General features: G+C 41.3%; 2 protein-coding genes across 2 annotated transcripts; one reads left to right on the forward strand and one right to left on the reverse strand.

The window, feature by feature from the left end:
- Positions 1-666: 666 nt before the first annotated feature.
- Positions 667-15,847, reverse strand: tspan5b (tetraspanin 5b). Its single transcript, XM_076295022.1, has 9 exons — positions 15,495-15,847; positions 13,751-13,801; positions 11,184-11,330; positions 10,231-10,401; positions 6,267-6,392; positions 5,956-6,003; positions 3,855-3,971; positions 3,068-3,129; positions 667-2,937 (listed from the first exon to the last, which is right to left on the reverse strand). The coding sequence occupies exons 1-9, from the start codon at positions 15,576-15,578 to the stop codon at positions 2,925-2,927; spliced, it is 819 nt and encodes a 272-aa protein (XP_076151137.1). The 5' UTR covers positions 15,579-15,847; the 3' UTR covers positions 667-2,924.
- Positions 15,848-16,709: 862 nt separating this feature from the next.
- On the forward strand, positions 16,710-22,029 carry tm6sf2a (transmembrane 6 superfamily member 2a). Its single transcript, XM_076296004.1, has 10 exons — positions 16,710-16,837; positions 17,300-17,403; positions 17,999-18,096; positions 18,224-18,327; positions 19,677-19,759; positions 20,090-20,214; positions 20,493-20,594; positions 20,768-20,860; positions 21,503-21,622; positions 21,735-22,029. Exons 1-10 carry the CDS (start codon positions 16,740-16,742, stop codon positions 21,942-21,944), a joined length of 1,137 nt encoding a protein of 378 aa, XP_076152119.1. The 5' UTR covers positions 16,710-16,739; the 3' UTR covers positions 21,945-22,029.
- Positions 22,030-22,663: the final 634 nt, after the last annotated feature.

The raw sequence follows: 22,663 nt of genomic DNA on the forward strand, positions 1-22,663 counted from the left end.
ACGAAACCCCTCCCAATGTGAACTGGACATCCTACTAAATTTGAATAGACTTTTGAGGAGTGACGATGCACTTTAGAATGTCATGATAGGGCCCTTAATAAACTAAGTGCATGTTGAACAGATATGCCTTTAGACCCCTAGATATGTTATATTCTGAATGTGTATGTACCTGACGAAGACCTGAGTGGTCAAAACATTGTACTATTAAAATTGGGAGCATGTAAGACAGTGTGTGCTTATCTCTTCTTTTTCCTTGTATTGGTTAGTATCTAACCTGTTGAATTTTTAGATGTGCGTACATTCCTACACTACGCATTATGAACTCAGGCATTCAAAAGCCGGTATAATATTGTATCAGATATGTTATATTCTGTTTTGTATCAGATATGTTATATTTTGTTTTGTATAAAATTGTATCAGATATGTTATATTCTTTTTTGTTTTGTATAAAATTGTATCAGATATGTTATATTCTGTTTTGTTTTCTGCATAAAATTATATCAGATATGTTATATTCTGTTTTGTTTTGTATAAAATTGTATCCGATATGTTATATTCTGTTTTGTTTTCTGCATAAAATTGTATCAGATATAGTATATTTTGTTGTGTTTTGTGTCTGTGGTTTGTTTTGTTGTAAGGTTTTTGAAAAGACTATTTCACAACAGGAACTTGCATTATTTTATTATTGAATTACTTTATTTAAAAGACAGTTGCTGTCAAATCTGCTCACTAAATAATCACTTAATGAACACATTTACAAAACCAAACAAAAAACATATTCAACTTTAAATCTTTTTTACAAAGCTTACAAAGTCACACATCACGCCAACTTATAACTTTGCCAAATACGACACACACACTAATGTCCAACAAAACAGTCAAATCACAATTTCACCTTTTGAAAAGAGTGACTACTCTGTCAGACACAAGTCACTGTTTATAAACAAGCAAGACCTTACACTGGTTGACCATAGGGTGTGGCACTGTCACAGCATACACCCCTTTTGTACCTTATAAATACTGACGGGGCATTGACATCTATGCTTATTTAGAACCATCTGTAAACACATTGAAGCCACTTTAAAAACTGCAATACAGAGGTCTATGGTAAATTTCCCCACATTGGATGGCATGCCTAAAACTGCTACTGTGATGCCATGGCACACAACCTGTGGCTGCACAGCAACTAATGTTGTCATTTGTATACGTGTATAAGAAGCTCACATTATAACAACGATAGACTCCCTAAAACCATCTTTTTATGGAGTATATTAATTAACACAAATAATCATATTTGAATTGATTATTGAAAGGTACTTTTGGCTCGGTTTATACTATACCATTGAGCAATAGCCAAAGAGTGCTGTGAACTGTTTAAAACACATGTGCCTTTCCAACGAGGCCTTGTAGTGCATTCTATAATTTAATTTCATGTAAACTGGTCCATGGATATGGACTTGAGCTGCATCGACTCCAGAGCTGGTCTATGGTATATGAAGTTGATATTTTTATTTTCCCACTGCAAGGTGCCTCATCGCCATCTTGACAGTATAGAACGTAGCTGAGTCAATACAGATTTTTCAATGGACATCATCTCCAGTCAACTACTATGGCACAAAGAAGTTGTAATTTACACAGTGGACGTTTACATTGCAATATTGTTGTTGGCCTGCCATGGGACTTCAGTGGCCCCATTCTGACAGAGGTACGAGCTGCCATGCTTCAACTCTCAAAAGCTCTATTAGCAAGCTACCGTAGCTACCTAGCTTCTTACTCACAATGCTTTACTCTTGGACCTGGGATTGTGGGTTAAAGCTGCTGTTACCTGTGGCTGATCAAATCTTTACACTGTAGTCAGTTACACAGTTCACAGCTGCGTGGCAAACAGCGGCAGGCTCAGAAGAGATGGGTGGTGGGCTGTCTCTTAACAAACTAAACATTATAGACATAACACAAGCTGGGGTACTAAAATCAAAGTTAAATACGATAAGAGACAACTAGGATTCCATTTGAATCTTAATGCGTAGTATTTGCTTTTTGGTTTGTAAATGTTTCATCTCCTTAGATTCTGATGGTATGTCATTTAAACACAAACAGTGCAGAGGATACCCTCTGCTCTATACATCACTGCTGACAAAGTGATCCTAGTTTTGGTGATCCATAACAGTTTCCTGATTTTTTTCAGAGGGCTATGTCCCAAAACACCATTTCAATTTTCGACATTGCACCAAGAGATAAAAGTTTGCTTTTCACTACTTCCACAATATATTCAGAAACAACTTGTTCTGTCAGAGAGTGATCTTGGAAGAACAAGGAAACAAAACTATTCTAAAAAAATCATCCAAACATCCAAAACAAAAGCTCGGTATCCCCCTACCCAAAACATAAATGGACTGTAGCCACCATGGATTTAAACAAATGTCATAACAAAAGGCATGCAGTGCATTTCATCAACCCACCCATCCCAAACTGGTTTTAGAAGGATCACAATCCATAGTAGCGTCTGACACCACGTTAACGTTTATAAAATAACTTATTGAAAAAGACTGTGCCTGTATAAGAAAGGGTCATTCAGAAAGCCATATTGCTCCTCTATGATCCACAAGATAAAATCACAGACACAGATTATCCTCTTGCTATGCAATGTCATTCAGTGCTTAATTGGACAAACAAACATACGTACAAAGTATCAGTTGTTTTTCTCCCGTCTATATGTTTCAGATATAAAGTGCTGCATCCTGTACTCCAATGTGTGGCAGATGTGCAGTAGCCGGCCGGCAGAGGGCCTGATGAGCCTCAGCTTCGCCCCCTCCCTCTCTCTGTGAGTGTGAGTGTGGATGGGGGAGTTCCAGTCTATAGAAAATGAGACGAGGGGTGTGTGTGTGTGTGGAGCTTCAGCTCTGGGCCCCCCCCGGGCTCCACTGTTAGGTGAACAGGCTGAGGAAGAGAAACACACACACACAAGCTACCATCAGCACTTCACTGATGCAGTGGAGAGGAGGGACTTGGCAATGATTTGTGTATGTAAGACAAATGAGAGAGAGAGAAAGAAAGAAATGTTCCTTACCAGCTTTCCCTAACGGCTTCAATGTCACTCAGGAGATTCTGTGCCAAACAAATTCCAAATATCTGAGGACACAAAAGAGCACATGGAGATACTGTAGAACAGAGCTATTAGTGTCCTCTTCAGTTCAGATCAGGACATGATGGGGATGGGTTAACCATTAATTATGGACTTTTCATTATCTTCACAATGCTACTATTTAGCACAAAGAGCCAATGAAACTAAAATAGCTATTCATTCTAAAACCTATAGGAACTAAAACCTATACTAATGGCATAGTGAAAAACCTATACTAATGGCATAGTGAAAAATCTAACTAATGGCATAGTGAAAACCCTATACTAATGGCATAGTGAAAACCCTATACTAATGGCATAGTGAAAACCCTATACTAATGGCATAGTGAAAACCCTATACTAATGGCATAACCTGGACAAATGCAACAAGATCAAAACGCTGGTGTACTCATAAATTAGATGTATTTGTGTATGTAAAGGGTATACCCAGAGTGTACAATTATCAACAATTTGTATAATTTCAGTTCAAAGTACACTGCAATTTTACTCAATTTCATAGGTAGCTGTAGGCTGGTAGCTGGTTTCCATTTATGGAGAAAATAGTTAAAAATGAATACAGTTGTATTCATTGATTTAGATAGTGTAATTTTTCACAGCTGGCAGTTGATTTGACATTCACACTTCACCCCCCTCCCCCCCCTCAAGTGTGTCAGAGTGTGACCTTATTCATGTCCTAATTAGGTTCCTATTTCCTCCTCTCCTCTCCATCTTACCTGAAGTAGGGCGATGCCTATGAAGATTCCAGCCACCACTGTTAGGTTCTCCTGCAGCCACTTCTCAAACTGCGGGACGCAGCCTTTAGTGTTGATGAATGTCCTCTGCTCCAAGTCCTGGCAAAAACATGGGGAAACACTGAGTAGTCTGAGGTAATGATGTCTCATTAAAAAAAAATCCCTAAGGTTAGGGTTCTTTAGAGGTCTGATTGGCTCCTCCATGGTGGTTATGTTTTCGGAGAGGTTTGTGTGTTTGTAGCATTACAAATAAACTACGGTCTAATGGCCCTTTCTATTTGTCTCGTAAATGTCCCGCCCGAGTTGGAAAGTGTAAATTACCCAGCTTTCTTGCGGCATTTCACGCAGGCACGCCCCCTTTACCTCGGAGTACTCGAGGGTACCCTGAGGTGGCCATATGACCTTACGGCTGCGCCCATAGTTGAGATGAGATGACATGTATTTTCTTTGCATTTGTACTGTGTTGGTCATTTTAATGTTGATGCAATGCTCTTACACACTAGATTACATTGCTGCTTCAATCCGGTCACCAATTAATGCATTGCTCAGTCTTGCTGTGCATGCAATACAATGTAACGATTTGTTTTCGAGCCAGTTAGCTAGAGGCTAGGCTAGAAGTTAGGTTGACTTGCACAGATACAAAGAGCTATGAGGTCTTCACTTTCTGAGTGTACCTCAAGTTCATACACTGCAGGGTGATGTCAGAGACAATCATCAGATGTAGTCCAACTACCATTTAGCATTTCTCACAAGCTTGCAGCATCACACATCTCATCATGGTTTGGATATGTTTGCTAGTGAATCGCTGCCAGCAAATGTTTATACTCTACAACACTGTGACAGAATTCCATTCGATGTTAAGTCCAGAGGAGGAAGGGAGAAAGGCTGTTTTTAAGGGCTTTTGTCTATATGTAGGAATATGTCCCTTTCTCAGCAGAGAGAGAAAGGAAGCGAGTTGGAGAGAGAGATGGTTTGAGATCGGGAGATGACCACAGGTCGTGATCAAACCTGGGTCCCCGTGGGCACTTAGACCCGAATGTGATACACGGTATGGGCTCTGCCACTTGTGCTACAGCTCCCCCCAGAAAGAGCATGATTGTGTGCTTCATAACAAAGCAATCTTTATTCACATCATGTGAATATCTTTATTAGCTACCTCAAGGTGGCCTATTGGATATAAAATCAACTGGAGACATTCACATTCTTTTCAGCAGCAGAAAACAGTATTTTCCATAATTTGATATACATTCCTGCGTCACCACAAACGGTCATGCCTGAGAGCCAGACTGTGTCTCTAGCTGAGAAACGGGGGAAAGTATCTGACGTACACAAGTTTGCTGGGTTGTTTATTTTCTTTATTTTTCTCCTCTTTGCCTCTGTTACTTTTTCTTTCATGGTTTATTTTTGCTTACGCTCTCTCTCTCTCTCTCTTTCTTTCTCTCTCTCTCTCCCTCTCTCTTTCTCTATCTAGCTCACTCGGGAGAGGCACATTGTTTCAGTATGAGTAATGGTAGGCGGACCAACAGGCAGCTCATTCAAAACAATGAAATCACCATAGATCAGATGAGAAAAAGAAAGAAGTAAGTCCAGCTGCTCGGAGAAAAACTCAAAGACAGACCATAGAATACTGACGGGTTTCAGAGTTCTGACTAATAAATCTTAAAATCTTAAATGGACGAACCACCCAAGAGTATTCCATTTGACCCCAGAAATTTCCCCTGGCATTTTGTAGCTGTTCACAGGCTCTTTGCAAGGAAAAAGAGGTTGAACTAATCTGATGATGGTGTTTTCTTTTAGTGGTCCACATTTTTTTCTTTACCACAAGCCATACTAATTTTTTACTGGTTGGATCACACCATAAATCTGTTACAATCTGGGTTTAGACTTGTACAAGTTTTCAACTCTCTTTCCTGTGAATTTTCTGTTTGTCTCTCTCTTCTCTCTCTCTCTCTCTCTCATCCCATTCATTATCAACAGCTCCTTTTCACAGACCTCTACATCTAATCGCCATCTCACTCTCCTTTTAACCACTCCCTCTGCACTCCAAAGAGGGAAGAGAAAGTATCGGTACTGTGGCACTTACAGGTTTGGCGCGTATGTCGTAACCACATTGTGTGTTGATCACATCCTCCTGGAAAAAGAAATGGCACGTTTCTCAGTCAAGTAGTTACAAGGTTGCTTACAAGTGAATGAAATACAGTACATTTTTATTTCTCTGATATCACTGCCTAACTTTACCATTAACTTGTTTGCCCTGTGAGACTACAGTTCAGTTCATATCCGTCCTCACAGAGAATAATGTTTAAAGGCTCACCCACCTCACAGTAACATGTTGAATGTTTAACTAACATGAATGGGATTTGTGTGTGTGTGTGTGTGTGTGTGTGTACATACAGCAGGGTCCTTGGTGCAGCATGAGAATGGCACCCCACACTTCTCCCGGCTCAGGTTGGTGTCTGTGCAGTTGAAGTAGATGTTCAGATCCCAGTCTTTAGGTCCGAAGGCTCCGCAACACTCCCACTGCAGACGCACAGACAAGCAGTGACGAGGGAGAGGAATTAGAGGGGATGCATCCCCTCTATTGAAATCCGAAAACTTCTTCTTATTACAGTGCATGAAAATGCACTGTACTGTTCTTCCTAGGCAACTTATTACAGTGCATGAAAATGCACTGTACTGTTCTTCCTAGGCAACTTCTTATTATTATTCCGCTTACCACTTTTTCCGTACGCTATTTCTCTTGAACAGTTTAACTTAGAAACTTCATTCAAACTTTGTACCGTAGGTATTCAAACGGACGAAGCTGCTATGTCTTTTCAACTTTGAAACTTTTATACTTTTTAAACTATTAAAGAAAAACTTTTTAAAAATCCCCATAGACTTAACATTGCCGATTGTGACATTATAATACGGCCGTTAAGCAATTAGAATCCTATGGCAGGTGTTCAGGCCACCTGCAGCCTCAGGCTTTAAGCATACAATCTGGGTCAATTAAGACTACACATCCTATTCAACTGTTTCCTCTGCCCAAAACTGTTTCAAAATAAAAGTCCTCACTACAATAATCCACTGTTAAACAATGTAACCCATTAAACTACTGAACTTTTTACATTCAACTTTTAAACGGTTTACTTTTAAACTATCATTAAACTATCTATCTATTAAACTAGCTGTCTATCAACAACTTTTAAACTATCTACATTCAACTTTTAAACTATATACATTCACTAGCTGTCTATCAACAACTTTTAACTTGTCATCAACTATATCAACACTTTTCATCAACTATGACTCCTACCCACTGTAGCTAGTTAGCATGTTAGCATTGTTAGCATTTTTAACAAAACTGCTAAAAATGATTAGCTAGGTTAGCTAAGTCACATGGTTAGCATAGTTAGCATGCTAGCATGTTAACACGCTAGTTAGCATTTTTAGCAAAACTGCTAAAAATGATTAGCTAGGTTAGCTAAGTTATGGTTATGGTTATGGATTTAGCAGACGCCTTTGTCCAAAGCGACACATAAATACAAAACAACATAATATTTAAAATTGAACAGGGAACAGATTAAAATGTAGGTCAAATATAGTAAGGAGAATAGTTGTAGTACACAATAATATCAATTCAATCAATAGCCTAATAAAAAAGCAATGTAAAAAAGGGGAAAGGCAATAATAAAACAATAATGTCAATTCAATCAATAATATAAAAACAATAACATGCTAAGACTACATTAAGGAGAATATCAATAATAAACAATAATGTCAAATTAATTAACAGCCCAATTAAAATAAAACAACATTATATAAACCATAAGTGCTTAAACAACTAAGTATATGTTGAATAGGAATGTCTTTAGACCCCTCTTAAACGACCCAAAACTACCTCAGGAACGGAGAGCACTGGGCAGTTCATTCCACCAACATGGAACCACTGAAGAAAAGAGTCTGGAATTAGACCCAGTTTTCATGACTGGTCGACACAACATACGCTCACCAGAAGACCGCAGTGGGCGGTTGGGGATGTAAGGCTTGATTATTGAATTAAAATAACTAGGAGCAGATCTAGTTAGTGTCCTATAGGCCAAAGTGAGAGATTTAAATTTAATTCTGGCTACTACAGGGAGCCAATGGAGAGTAACTAGGAGAGGAGTTACATGTGTCCTCTTTGGCTGATTGAAGACCAGGCGTGCTCCAGCATTTTGAATCAGCTGTAATGATCTTGTTACACAAGCGGGTAAGCCAGCTAATAGTGAATTACAATAGTCCAGCTTAGAGATGACCATGGTCTGAACAAGAAGTTGTGTGGAATCTTGTGTCAGATAAGGTCTGATCTTCTTAATGTTGTAAAGCATAAACCGACATGATTTTGCAATAGAAGCTATATGCTCAGAAAAATTAAGTCGGTCATCAATTACAACGCCCAAGTTTCGTGCCGATCTAGTTGGGGTCAGCTAAGTAACATGGTTAGCATAGTTAGCATGCTAACATGTTAGTTAGCATTTTTAGCAAAACTGCTAAAAATGATTAGCTAAGTTAGCTAAGTAACATGGTTAGCATAGTTAGAATGCTAGCCTGTTAACATGCTAGTTAGCATAGTTAGCATAACTGCTAAAAATGATTAGCTAAGTTAGTTAAGTAACATGGTTAACATAGTTAGCATGCTAGCATTGTTAGCATGTTAATTAGCATAGTTAGCATAACTACTAAAATGATAAGCTTGGTTAGCTAAGTCACATAGTTAACATAGTTATCATGTTAGCATTGCTAACATAGTTAGCATGTTTAGCAAAACTGCTAGAAAATGTTAGTTAAGTTAGCTAAGTAACATGGTTAGCATGTTAGCATTGCTAGCACTGCTATAAAACATTAGCTAAGTAACATGGTTAGCATAGTTAAAAATCTTAGCATAACTGCTAGCAAACATTAGAGCCATTCCAACTTTCAGTTATCGTCAAATATCAACCTATACACAGCCATTAAACTATTTGAATATCAACATTCATTAAACTGCTAGAAAACGTTAGCAAAGTAGCATGGTTAGCAGGTTAGCACTGCTAGCACTGCTATAAAACATTAGCTAAGTAGCATGGTTAGCATAGTTAAAAATCTTAGCATAACTGCTAGCAAACATTAGAGCCATTCCAACTTTCAGTTATCGTCAAATATCAACCTATACACAGCCATTAAACTATTTGAATATCAACATTCATTCAACTTCCAGTCTGTCAACAACTTTTAAACTATTTACCTTCAACTTTTAAACGGTCTACTTTTAAACCATCATTAAACTATCTATTAAACTAGCTGTCTATCAACAACTTTTAAACTATCTACATTCAGCTTTTAAACAGTCTACTTTTAAACTATCAACTTTTATTAAGCTATGCAACCACCATGCCTATCCTAGCATCACCGTAGTAACCATCTCTGTATTATCTGTTTTAACTATACATGATATTTTACATCACAACTTTAGCATTTTCATGCACTGGTAATTCCTTGGAATTGCATTTCTAGTTATTATTATTTTTCTTTTTACCTTTTTGTGCGTGCTATTCAGCCCAAACCGCTTAACGTACAAATTTGGTTCAAACACCGTTCCGTAGATCTTCCAAGGCTTTACCGTCCTATCCGTTTTTCATTTTTGAGAAGTTTATACTTTTTGAGATATTTGTAATTAAAAGTGTATTTTTCCCCCATAGACTTGAATGGGGGCTGTGATGTCATAATAGAGCCAGCTGCGCTCGTTAAGTAGTTCTCAGAGCAGTTCCCAGGCTAATCAGAACACTGGCACAGGTGTCACCTGTGAGGAATTCAACTGTCTCAGCCTCTAAGCATACAATCTAGCTCTACCTGAACTACACATCCTGTTAAAGTGTTTCCTGTGTGTCAAAATAAAAGTCCCAGCCATATATCATGCATTCAGCATTATATCTCCAGAACGGCTTGACGTACATGCTTCAAATTTGGTACGAGTGTTTTTATGGACTCAAAGATGAAGTGAGTTGAAGGTTGAAGGTCAAATGTCAAGGTCAAAAACACCTTGAGTGTGATATCTGAATAATGCCATGTCAAATTTGGTTACTCCAAAAGCTCCTTTGCAGGTATCACAATTACCCTACCAACAGCCCCACCAACACCCTAACCAGCAGACTGCATCCCCTCGTGTAATTCCTCGGAATTGCATTTCTAGTTTATGATGTAATTGCTACATACTGTATATAGCTTCTGTGCATTAAACACTCTGTTCACGGAGTGTGTGTGTGTGTGTGTGTGTGTGTGTGTGTGTGTGTGTGTGTGTGAGAGAGAGAGAGAGAAAGAGAGAGAGAGCTAAAAAGGATGAGTGTCCACCACTTACATATTCTTGGGTGAAGTCAATGAGGTTCTGCAGGTCAATGTCATCCCGGTAGGCTCGGATGTTGTTGTTGATGAAGAACTTGAGCTGGTCCTTGATCCAGTCTTTAAAGACGAATGCCAACACACCGGCAGTTAGCTCCAGGAAGAATATGATCCCCAGGAACACGGAAAACTGAAGGTCAAAACAGTCAGAATCAATCACTACAGTTTGTTTAAAAATAATATGAACTACCTCTAAAGCACTGTTAAATGTCAAAATAGATTTTATTAAAAACAATTGCAACACTACAGTGTTTCTTTCCAGGAATCTTCTGTACAGTATTTCACAGACCCACAAGCTCATTCCCAAATTAGTCACCCTCTCTGCCTTCCAAGATCTATCAAATAAGCAACAGTGGTATGCTTCAGAGATGTGCCACTGCAACAGCCAAACTCATTTCTCAACCCTACAAGGTGCAGTTCTAGCTAAGCAAGTGGACATGTCAACTTAGTCTCTTAGTGCCAAGTTGCCGAGAGGTCAAGACTTGGGTAATCATCTTTGGATATTCCAAAACACATCTAACAGAGACAGTTAACCATTGAATAATGACATATGGTCTTTGACACACTGCAATAACCTCTACCAAAACTGAAAATACTCTGTAAGGAAAAGATGGTTCCAATTCCAAGGATTCTCATTGGAACCACAAAGTCCCCTAGCCTAGGATTCCTATATGCCATGAAAACGGCATCTGACAGGGAGAGAAATGCCCACCATCACTGCTCACCACTCCCACTGAAGCCTCAGATTGGGAAGAGCAAGAGCAACACAGACCTCAGCCCCTTAAGGTTCTGGGAGAAGAGTAAGGCTGTGTCCTGGGAAACTATCAAGTGTGTATGTGAGAGATACTGGTTAATGTTTATGTTTGTGTACTGTATAGGTATGTTTGGGGGGGGGGGGGTAGAGGAACTTACAAATTTGAGAAGGAAAGAGTTCTCCCGCAGTGCCCCAATACAGCCAGCAAATCCAAGGATAAACATCACACCTCCCACCACCAGGAAAAGCCACACTGGGTCGAAGCCTCCCAAGTCAGTGATGGAGGAAATGTTAGACAGCACACCCTACAGGACAAACAGCAAGTCAGAGAGAGGGGGGGGGGGGAGTAGAAGCAATTACACATGAGAGAATAAGAGAGAAAGAAAGAAAGAAAGAAAGAGTTTGGATGAATGACTCCAGCTGAACATTTTCATCCGAAATACTCTAGGCCTACAGTATTTGATGAATAGAATTGCAATGATTCACCACCATCACCACGTTTGACTCCACTTTTCATGTTACATAATGGGTCAATCACTTTCACATGGGTCAGTCACTTTCAGCACTGAAATTACCATTACGCAGACAAAAGGTAATAAGCGTGTTTCTCTCTCTTACTCACACACACACACGCACACACACACACGCACACACAAACACACACACACTTTAAAGCTACAGATCCTTTCTGGGATTCTGTAGTAAGATGACGACACAATATGGCAGACTCCATGGAGAGGAACCGTTCCCTGTATTTACAGGTAGATAGATATACACTAGTAAAATAAATACTATATTTCATTTCTACTTATAAATTGCCTTAAATCCAACACACAGTAGCTTTAAAATCTACACTCAAAATAAGATTTGGTGGGTGCTGAGATAATTTCAGAGTCCCACTTAATACGCTTCCCTGCAGGAAACAACTGCATTCCTGTCTTCTATAGTCAGACATGGCTGCCTCTTGCTCTGGCTGGATGGAGTGAAGAATGGGTGTGGTACCCTAACTCTACTCTAGAGCCCTTTTTTTCAGACACGAAAAATATGTGCTTTGCCGCCCTTTGTAATCTTCTTACATGTATATCCAAGGCAAAAAAGCCATAATCTTGGATCAGTTTAAAATGCATATTCCACAGTTTAAAGAGTGGTATACAGAATGGCTAAGACAGAACACACGTCAGACTGTTAAGGACTGTGGTGCACTTTCTAGGTCCTATTCTCAACACATTAAAACAATGGGGAATAGACTACTGCTCGATTCCAATGCGTCTAAGTTGGAACTAAAATTTGAACCCTGAGACAATCTTCTGTGATCTGCTTCATCTCAAGCCTAGCCTGTACCATACACATGATGCATAGCATCCCATGGCATGGCCTCTCTCAGACAAGGGGAGACAAAACTCAGGAAATGAGTCTGATCATGGACAAAGGGCAGTAGATGGGGCAGCACAGATGTCAGGAGATTAAGGCCACGCACTGATGTCCCAGTCGCCACCCAGCCTTGACCTCCTGTCATCACACAGCCAGCCCATGCTACACCCCAGTGAGGCTGCAGTGCACTGCTGTCATGGGCCCTGATGCAGTGTTTCACATACAATAACATATACAGTACATAATCGCTTGGGTCCCCGCAGACAAACCAAAGCAACTTTAACTTTGTTGACAAAGCGATCACAAGGCATTCACTTTTGTAAACAAGTCGATTACCGAATGTCACACAATGTAGCCCTAGGATGCTAAGATCACACACACAAAAGTTCCAAGTAGACGGCATTGCTTAAAACACATATTTTCCACTGATGAAAGGCAGGGAGTGTTAGCCAGAGTCTTAAATGGTTTAACTTGGGTCAATATGGACATGCTACAGTATGTACAGATTCACACAGATCAGTTAGATGTAAACCATGAATCAGAAACCATGAGCACCAGAGTAGGCTACAGTCAAATGAATTCAGATTTAGCAGCATGGTGAAGAGAGGAGAAAGAAGGTGCTGACCCCCCTACCTTTGGTGACCATAAAGTCAGAATTTGTGTCCATTCCTCGATGATTTACACCGTAATCAATATGATAGTATTTCCCATCTTTACTGAGCAAAGGCTTTGTGTGAAAGGAATTAAAGGCCTGGCCCATGCAGTATAAACTCCTGTTCCAAATATAAGAGTTTGGCCATTTAAGTATATGAGTTTGGCCATTTAAGAAAATAAAAGCCTAGGCTATTAATCATAATGGTTTTTATGGTACTTTCCTGTAGTGTGCTTGGCCTAAGGCTATACGCTATATGCTATTTGGGCAGCCGTGGCCCACTGGTTAGCACTCTGGACTTGTAACCGGAGGGTTGCCGGTTCGAGCCCCGACCAGTGGGCCGCGGCTGAAGTGCCCTTGAGCAAGGCACCTAACCCCTCACTGCTCCCCGAGCGCCGCCGTTGAAGCAGGCAGCTCACTGCGCCGGGATTAGTGTGTGCTTCACCTCACTGTGTGTTCACTGTGTGCTGTTTGTGTTTCACTAATTCACCGATTGGGTTAAATGCAGAGACCAAATTTCCCTCACGGGATCAAAAAAGTATATATACTATACTATACTATTTCGTTGCAAATGCATACTAAGGTTTTACTCTACTCCAATTAATGTCGCTTTGGTGCCTCTGCTCTTAGACCAGAGTTGTCGTTTAAGTGATTGCAAGCTTCCGATGGCACGTCTAGAAGGCACCCATTCACAGAGCTCACCTTTTCATTCCAAGCCCAGAGCCCAATGCCCAGGAAGGCAACTCCCAGGAGCTGAAAGAGAAAAGCCAAAAGTAAGAGACATTGTTTATCCAACAACAACATACACACATCGTGAGCTTGTCCGGGCTTGTCTGTTTTCTTAACTTTGCCTATGTCCACTAACAAAGTAGGAGGGTTATGTTATAATAACTGTTTTCCTTCTGTTCCCAAAGGCCAAGTTAAATTTCATAGAGAATCATTGTTACAGTTGGCCCAAAATGAGGCTTTTGGCTTTTATGCTCACTCAACCATGAGTCAGTAGGTATTGGTGATTTACACATTTCAATAGTCTAGGTCTTTAACCAAAAAACATACAGTATATGATGGTTATGGCTTCAAGCATCACTGTTGCTGTTCTCTTTAACAGAATGCAGTCGTATTTCCAAAATATGAGAGAAAAGTTCACCCCTTGGTCCATGTGTTATCAATTACTGAGCTGAACCAGTGACTGCATTTGTGTTGGCTACCCAGTGTCCTTTGCTGCTATGTTTTAGAGCCAGAGTAAATAAAGGGGAATTGCAGGGGCTTGGGAGGCAGAAATCACTTTATCTACACACATTTCACATCTCCGGCCAGAAATGGCCCCCTGCAGTCTGAGGGGGAGGGGCAAGTACTGACAGCTCAGTGTTTCCCACATAATTTAATTCTATTTGTGGTGGTAGGTTTGCAGAATTAACCTGAATGCAACAGTTTTTAACAAATTAGTGCAGTGTGGTTATGATTCTAACCAGACTTAAGCACAATTTAGTACAAGCAGGAAAATCATTGTGCGGTGGTCAATGTTGATATTGTGGTGGGCCACAAATAAGTCAATATGGGAAACACTGCAGCTACACTCTAACAAGCACAAATATCAAGGGTTCTTCAGTTGCTCTCCAATGCAGAACCAAAACATGCTCCACTTAAGTTAGAACCCTTCGAGAAAGAGTATATATATTTTTTAAAGAGCTTTCAGCTGTGACAACCCATTTTTTGAAGTATATACCTTTTATAGAAAGCTCTATGTTTAAAACAGACAATTTATTCGATATTGTTGAAACGACCTGTAGCTACATTAGTAATAATAAATTGTCCATCTTCATTGCTGTAAGGACAACCCAATGCCTGCCATTTAAAGTTACCAGTAAAAGTGTAAAAACTTTATTTAGATACCTTAACATAGGTATCAAATTATACACTCATAGTTAGACTGAGATGCACTAAAATGTAGGCAGGTTAGGGTCACCCATTCACTTGACTCCACACGCTAATACCATAGGCTAATACCTATTCAAAAGCTTACTGTGCGAAAAGTGTCTATTGTAAACTTAATGTCACATCAGAAAAGCGCAAAGATTGACGGTAAATTAAGGTGCGCGAAGCCATTTACTTATGTCAAAATAGAGGCGCGCATTCCTCAGTTATTTGACAAGTGCAGAGCACGGAATAACACGCCCACGACTACAGTCGTAACAAAGGCAGGGGCTTTGTAGCGCAGACGGGCATCTGTTCATTCATGCGCAAGCATAATTCTGTTAGCCTAAACATTACAAAATTAACATTTCCATATGCCAGTTCCAAATAAATAGATACTAATTTAAAAGGTAAGCTACCTTTTGATAAACTGGTGAATAATATTATAAATATCGATTTAGGTTAACATGGTGGCCATAACATCCCCGCACAATGCTGTCGCACAAATGTGTCTTTGAAAATGCGTCCTTACCCAAAATATTATATTGAATCCAAATATGAAGTATTTTATGCAGCAGCTCACTTCATGAACGTTGAAATGTCTGTTGCCTGACATGATTGGTTCTCTAAACGCTGGAGACCAGAATAAAAACCGTTATCTCTGTTTTTAGAGTGAAATGGTTCTAGACCACTTTTCAGGCTCCCGATGGGCTGCGCTACCGTTCCGATATACACGGCATCTTGTCTCCAGTTTGTCACAGGATTTCCCCCTCTACGTCTGGGATGTTGTGTTTGACAAATTTTCGATTCTGCTATTTTATAGGGCGCAGCTCCAGCCGTGTACTTTCAGCACTGTTGTTCTTCGTACTTCCTGGTCAATGGCGCCATCTTATCCTGGGAAGGTGGGATCTTCCGCCGGCTTCCAATGTCGTCATACCATCTCGCGAGTGGTCTCTGCGTAAACTCTCATCTAGTGCATCAGCTAACACAACGTAGGTTAAATGTCGGAGTAGGTAGGACACTTTTCACTGTTCAAACGCTATATTGCACAATTCAGTAATTCTAAGGACAATTAAAGAAGTGATAGCATGCGCCAACAGATAAATAGTAGACGCTATTGTAATTATGTATTCACAGTTGCCCTAAATCTGTTTAAAATGTACCTAGGCTTAAGCTTGCACGGTCTTCCGTGGTAACATTGCCCCCTCTTGTGGAAGTTATAGTCATAGACAGTAAAAGGTTATAGTACTGCGCAGTGCTTGCCAGTTACTAAAGAAGTTTGCCCTGGAGTATAGGGCGGACAGCCATCCAAGATCAGAAAGTAAAAGTCCTGCCACATGTTCCAACCATTTAGTAAACGAGTTGATCCTCGAACTAGTACAACCGTTTCAGTCAGCTTGGTAAGCTAATTCGTGGCATCACCTGTAGGCCTAAGTGGGCAGGCAGAAAATATACATGGCAGGAGGACTTTTACTTTCTGAACCTGGGATGTCTGGGTCTGGGTATGTTGCAAAGTTCTTGGACTTTGACACCTGTCCTGACGCGGCATTCTACATTGCTTAATGTGAGACTGTAGGTCGGTCGGTCAGACACACCACGAGGACTACATTTAAGATAGCGCACAAAATAATAGGCAGCTGTGAGTGACAAAAATATAAAACATAGCCTAGTTTGTGCGGGGAACGCTTGTGCTGACGTTTTTTGGCCTCTGCACCGCAAGGAGTTTAACATAAGGAGGAGTATTACTTTCAGAACCTGTTTGATTCACAGCGAAAACATGGGAATAAGTCTGCCACAGGAGGCTGGAGTTTTGATCTTGTCCTTGACAGCACCCTTTCTGCTGTGCGGAATGAACAACGTTCCTGCGGTTCAAGAGTAAGATACAATTTAGATTAAATTCATCATATAAGAGTGTTAAAGTGTAAAACGACCATATCGTTTTTGATTGAGGGGTGTGTGTCAGTGTCATACCAAAGTATACCAGTAGAGTGCTCTAGAAACCCATTGTTGGTGTAGTCGTGTGCGATAACATCATATTAAGTGTGTCATATATTTCAGTTCTTAACACACACACACACACACACACACACACACAACCAGAGAGAGAGAAACACCATGTTACCATGTTAGCTATTTCTTAACTTTAGTCATTATAAGAAGTCACTATATAAGTGCGTGCAATAATCCCATGGCAGTTATAAATAGGCCTAAACCACTTACAATCAATGGATCAGATTCAGATTAATAAATTAGGCCACTAGAGTTAATGAGCAGCAGTTAATGACCGTAGATGCTATCTGTGAGGACCATCCATCATGTTGAGCTATGTCTCCGCAGACCTGCAGTGATCCTGGCAATGGGAGCCGTGGTCCTGCTGTCAGTCTTTCTTGTGGTCTATCTCACCATGCGACACAAAAAGGCTGTGGACCCACTTTTTTATGGTACCTCCTTTCAGTCAAACCCCTCTCTTATAGTGTGTGTGTGTGTGTGTGTGTGCGTTTGTATGTATATTTGTGTATCCATATTATTTCAGTATTATTTTATTCATTGCAACCCTGGCCTGGGTTGCTGGTGTCCTCTATCCACCTTTGTGTGGGGCATATTCATTCCTTCAGGGGCACCTTTCTGCTCTTATTGATTCCTATGTCACTCTTCATTTGTGTGGCCTGCCCTGCAACCCCAATCCTGTTCACTCACCCCACCAGTCATCACCAGGGCTGGGCTTAAGCTCACAGATGTGCCCTCTCTGCCTCCAGTCGTTGCAGCATTAGGATAAGTCACCCTTTGGGGGACCCTAATATAAATGGGCATCCCTCTGGGTCTGCAAGCCAGCCTCATTACCTTCCTCCTACTGCAGCATAAATCAATTTCGCGAAGGAGTAAATTGATGGAGAATAGTTCAGAGAAAAGTCTGGAGGAGGAGGCAAAGAAACAGAAAAATGATGGATATTTTGCTTAGTGTGTGTGTGTGTGTGTGTGTGTGTGTGTGTGTGTGTCAGGCGGTGGCATATCGAGTACGTTTGTTTTGTTCTGCAGTGTTTGCAGAGCTTTCGTTCACCTGCATGGTTGGACTAACAAATGCACTGGAGCAGGATGGATACATCAAGGGTTTCATGGGATTCTACCTTAAGAAGGTAGACATAAGACCATTTTGCATACACCATCATATGCGCCATCAGCACACAAACAGGCTTTCACATTCTATGATGCCTAATGTTGAACATGCCCCCAGTCATGATAAAAACCCTCTTTGTATTTCAGGGAGAGCCATATCTCACCACATCGTATGCCATCATGATGTGTTACTGGGACGGCATTGTGCATTTCACCCTCCAGCTCCTGATGGTGCGACGCCTGAGCCAAGGGTAAGGGCCTCTGCATACTCACCATTCTCGACCTGTAGCACGACAATGTGACGTCACGGGAGCGCCATAACGTAAGGGTGTACAGGGAAGGATGTCTGCAGCTTGTATTGCATTGGGTTTGAGTCTTCAACCTACTATCTACTTAAGTTCATGCCACTAGTTCAAATTTGCTTGTTACTGTATGACATAAGAATAAGTTCATCTATACACCACATATCCCTGTCAGTGTTACCCAAACATAATGCATAATAGACCTCTCCAGAATATATCCCGCCTCCTAGCTTCCGTATCCATCCAACTTCCGGTCGTGGATTGTCTATGGGAAATAACATGGCGTTTTGAAAGATCGTACCTGTCAAACTCTGTAGGTGACAAAGTAGAAAAAGCTGCTGGGCAGATTGGCCTACACACTTCTGCCATCTAGTTTCCACTGGATTTTTTGATTTTCGGTGCCGTTTAAGAAATATAGTCTATAGTATATTACTTAAACGGCACCGACAATCAAAAAATCCAGTGGAAACTATATGGCAGAAGTGTGTAGGCCAATCTGCCCACCAGCTTTTTCAACTTCGCTACCTACAGATGTTTTACCGGTATGATATTTCGAAACGCCATGTTATTTCTCATAGACAATCCACGCCCGGAAGTTGGATGGATACGGAAGTTACGGAGGCGGGACTTATTCTGGAGAGGTCAATGTGTTTTCTTATCTTTTGTTGAATGAAGTATAGAGTATAACTTCAGAGTGCTGGAGCAGACTGCCAAAAGATGGATAAAGAGACAAAAACATTAAACATATTATATTAATAATGTACAGACAGATTTGACTGTTCTCACAGATGTCCACAGTCCAGCCTAACTGTAATATGACAAGCCAATCATCTTCCTTGCCTGCAAGGCCCTGGTTGTAGTGATTGGTCTGTCAGTCATTCAATCACTTCACAATTCAGTCAGTCAACCCTGTCCTTTCCCATTACTATTGGCTACAGCCTGCAGGCAGGCAAGCAAACCCTCATGACTGAGGGAAGAGAAACATATAACAGGGTGTAGGGAGACCACTGTGGTGTTACTGATTGTGCTCATGTCAAGGAGGTTGTGTGTGTGTATACTGTGCAAGTAGAAGACATGAGGGATGGATTTGGGAAAATGTTCAAAACTCAAAACACCAGTGCACTCACTGTAACTGTTCCATCAGTGGTCATAGGAGGTGGTCGGTGGCTATTGCCTGGGTAGGTTCACAGACATGGAGCAGTGACAGCAGGGTTGTGCTCAGGGGGACTCCGGGGCCAAATGAGGCCATACTGTAAACACACACGCTTTTGGTTTTTTGCTGTTTGTTCTCTCTGCAGGACGTCGTTCCGCAGCCATGGCCTCTTCTGGGCTGGCTCCTCTATTGCCAATCAGATCGTGTTCATCCCAGGAATCGTCATTGGTTAGTCATATGTTTTCTTATTCACACACACACACACACACACACACACACACACTCACACACACACACACACACACACACATATGCTTTCTACTTTGGTAACTCATCTAGAGCAGGAAAGTGGACAGTGTGAAGAATGCAGATAAGCAGATAACATCATATTCTAGGGATACATATTCTAGAAATACACACACACACACACACACACACACTGTTTACATCTGTCTGCTACCAGACTTTTTAGGTTTGGTTGCCGGTTTCTAACACCCGTCCCGAATCTTAAAAGTGTGTTTGTCTGCTGTTTATTTATTCACTGGTTTTGCTGGGCAGGTAAATATGGCAGCAGTATTCTTCCTGCGTTCTGGCGCAACATCCCTTTCCTGGTGCTGCCCATATACTGTGCTGTAGCACTCCTGTGTCGGCCCAGAGAGATGCCAGTCATCCCTGCAGATGAGGTGAATGCTGAAAGAGAGGATGCTAATCTAGTTAGCATTTATGACCTGTAGTAGAGGACATGCTGTGCTGAAAATTCTCTCAGGACTTTATGAGAGAGAAAAAAGGTTGTGTGTGAATGTCTTGTGTGTATAGGTTTTTGAATGTGTCTGATAGTATTGTATATATGTATATGTATATGTATGTACATTCATACTTGTGTGTGTGTGCCAATACATGTGGGATCAATGGCCTGTCTGTAAGGGCTTATTTATACCTGTATTGGTTTGTGTTTATCCAGGTGGCTGCTCAGCAGAAGAAGAGTGTGTTGACCCGGCCAGTTGACCTGCTGTTGTCCCTGATGCTGTTGGGAGGGATGGCCTTCACTGTGCTCAGGGCTTTTGTGAGTCTTCGTGATCTGAGTTCAGGACTACTTTGTCCAATGTCCTGTCTCTGTCTGTCTGACATGCAAGCCCACCTCGGAGCATCTTTTGAAAACTCTTGAATGTTTGCCATGTGAATTGTAATATTATGTTCTCGCAATCCCATCAATTTTATCTGTACTGCTCGATTCAGGTGGTTCTGGACTGTCGACTGGATATGTGCTTCACCTTCATCTACCAGTATGAGCCCTACCTGAAGGACAATGTGGCCTTTCCCAAAGTCATGGTGAGTCATGCAATGCAAGTCCGAGCGAACAGGCTGCCCACTTTGGCTACTTTCTCAGTTTATCATATATTATTCCCACTATCTGTAGTACTTTGTTAAGATTTCAGTTTATCATATATTATTCCCACTATCTGTAGTACTTTGTTAAGATTTCAGTTTATCATATATTATTCCCACTATCTGTAGTACTTTGTTAAAAGGTTTGCCTTGTCTTTGTTGTGTAGTATTGCATGTTGTATTTTCTGAAAACGTGCAAAAAAAACACAATATTACCATTATTATTGGTGTTCTTAACTGAAGGAACTACAGTGTTTCCTCTAAGTTTATTTTAGCATGGCGACCCGCCATGGTTTAAATTAAGACCGCCACGGTATCAGAATCAGGGCAGACTCACAATGTAGTTGTACTGTAGTTCATTTTTAAATAATCCTGCAAATGTATCCTCCCCTGCTGGCTGCCGCTCACATTGCAATTTAACAATAAGTGGCCTAAAACTAGTCAGAGGTTATTATGGCCCGTCCAGTTTCACTTCACATATTATTGTATTGATGTAGCCTATTTAAAACATGGCCTGCCGCCACCTGTTAAAAAAAATCTACAGGAAACACTGAACTAACCCCATTGTATCTGTGAACGTGTCAGATGCTGGCGTTCCTGTTCTATGGCCTCCCCCTCATGGGGGCGTGTGTGTACGGTCTGAACACTCCCGGAAACGGCTGGATGCTGGACTGGACCCTGCTCTTTGCTGGAGCCATGACCCAGGTAACTCTCCTCATGAACATCTCGCACGTTGGACAAGGTGATGAAATGAAACCAGGAGGGTGCATGTCCGTTGATCTCCATAACCCTGTTCTCCCTGTGTCTCCCCCTCCAGGCTCAGTGGTGCCATATTGGGGCTTCGCTGCACTCTCACACCCCCTTCACCTACCGTATCCCCTCGGATGCCTGGCGTGTGGTGATGGGGCTCAATGTGGTGTACATGGCTGTGCCACTCCTCCTCGCCCTGCGCTGTGCCCTCCTCCCTGCATACTTCATGCCCGTTGTGCCCAAAGGCCAAGCCGATAAGGAGAAGAAGAGGAAGTAGCCTGCCAGAACTTACAGAACTGGACACACACAACAGGAAACGTCCGAAAGAGAAAGAGAGAGAGAAAGAGAGAGTGTGTGTGTGTGTGTGTGTGTGTGTGTGTGTGTGTGTGTGTGTGTGAGAGACTTAATGTGAATGTGAGTGACATCTTGTAACTCCCACCAGCTTCAGATCCTGGTCAGCTGCTGGTTTTGGCTCAAGGCTTCCTCTGGTGTTTACTATTGAAGTCTTGATCTTGACTTGATCCCAAAGGAGATGTTTTGTGTCGCATGGACTACTGGACCCACACCAATACAACCACTCCTCCTCAGACGCTGGGTTATCTCAGTCCAAGCTTGACTCATGCATGAGTAATGTCACATTTCAGCAGTCCTATCTCTTTGGACTCTCACCTCCTCTCAGTCAGTCATGAGTAATGATTTGGATTCTCTTTTCCTGTCCTGCGACACGGCCCGGTGTGACAACAAGGATCCATTTGCATCACAGTTTGCATCACAGGTCACCATTGCTGTATCAGTGAAGATAACGAGGAGTGATAATGGCAGAGGACATTTCTCAAGAGAGGCTCACGGAGAGCCTCACACACAATCCCAGGTGTGCGTGTTCAGCGAAGGCCAAAGGGCCAGGTGAATCATGTTCTTTTCTGGTTTGTTGTTGATTTGTTGTTGGTGTTCTTATTGTTGGATTTGTTCTTTTTAGTCAGCATTAAAATGTGATCC

This window comes from Alosa pseudoharengus, unplaced genomic scaffold (genome assembly GCF_046254945.1).
Source record: "Alosa pseudoharengus isolate Yale_2024_CS ecotype anadromous, Long Island Sound unplaced genomic scaffold, YU_APseudo_1.1 YU_APseudo_1.1_scf_2, whole genome shotgun sequence".
Classification (NCBI taxonomy): domain Eukaryota; kingdom Metazoa; phylum Chordata; class Actinopteri; order Clupeiformes; family Clupeidae; genus Alosa; species Alosa pseudoharengus.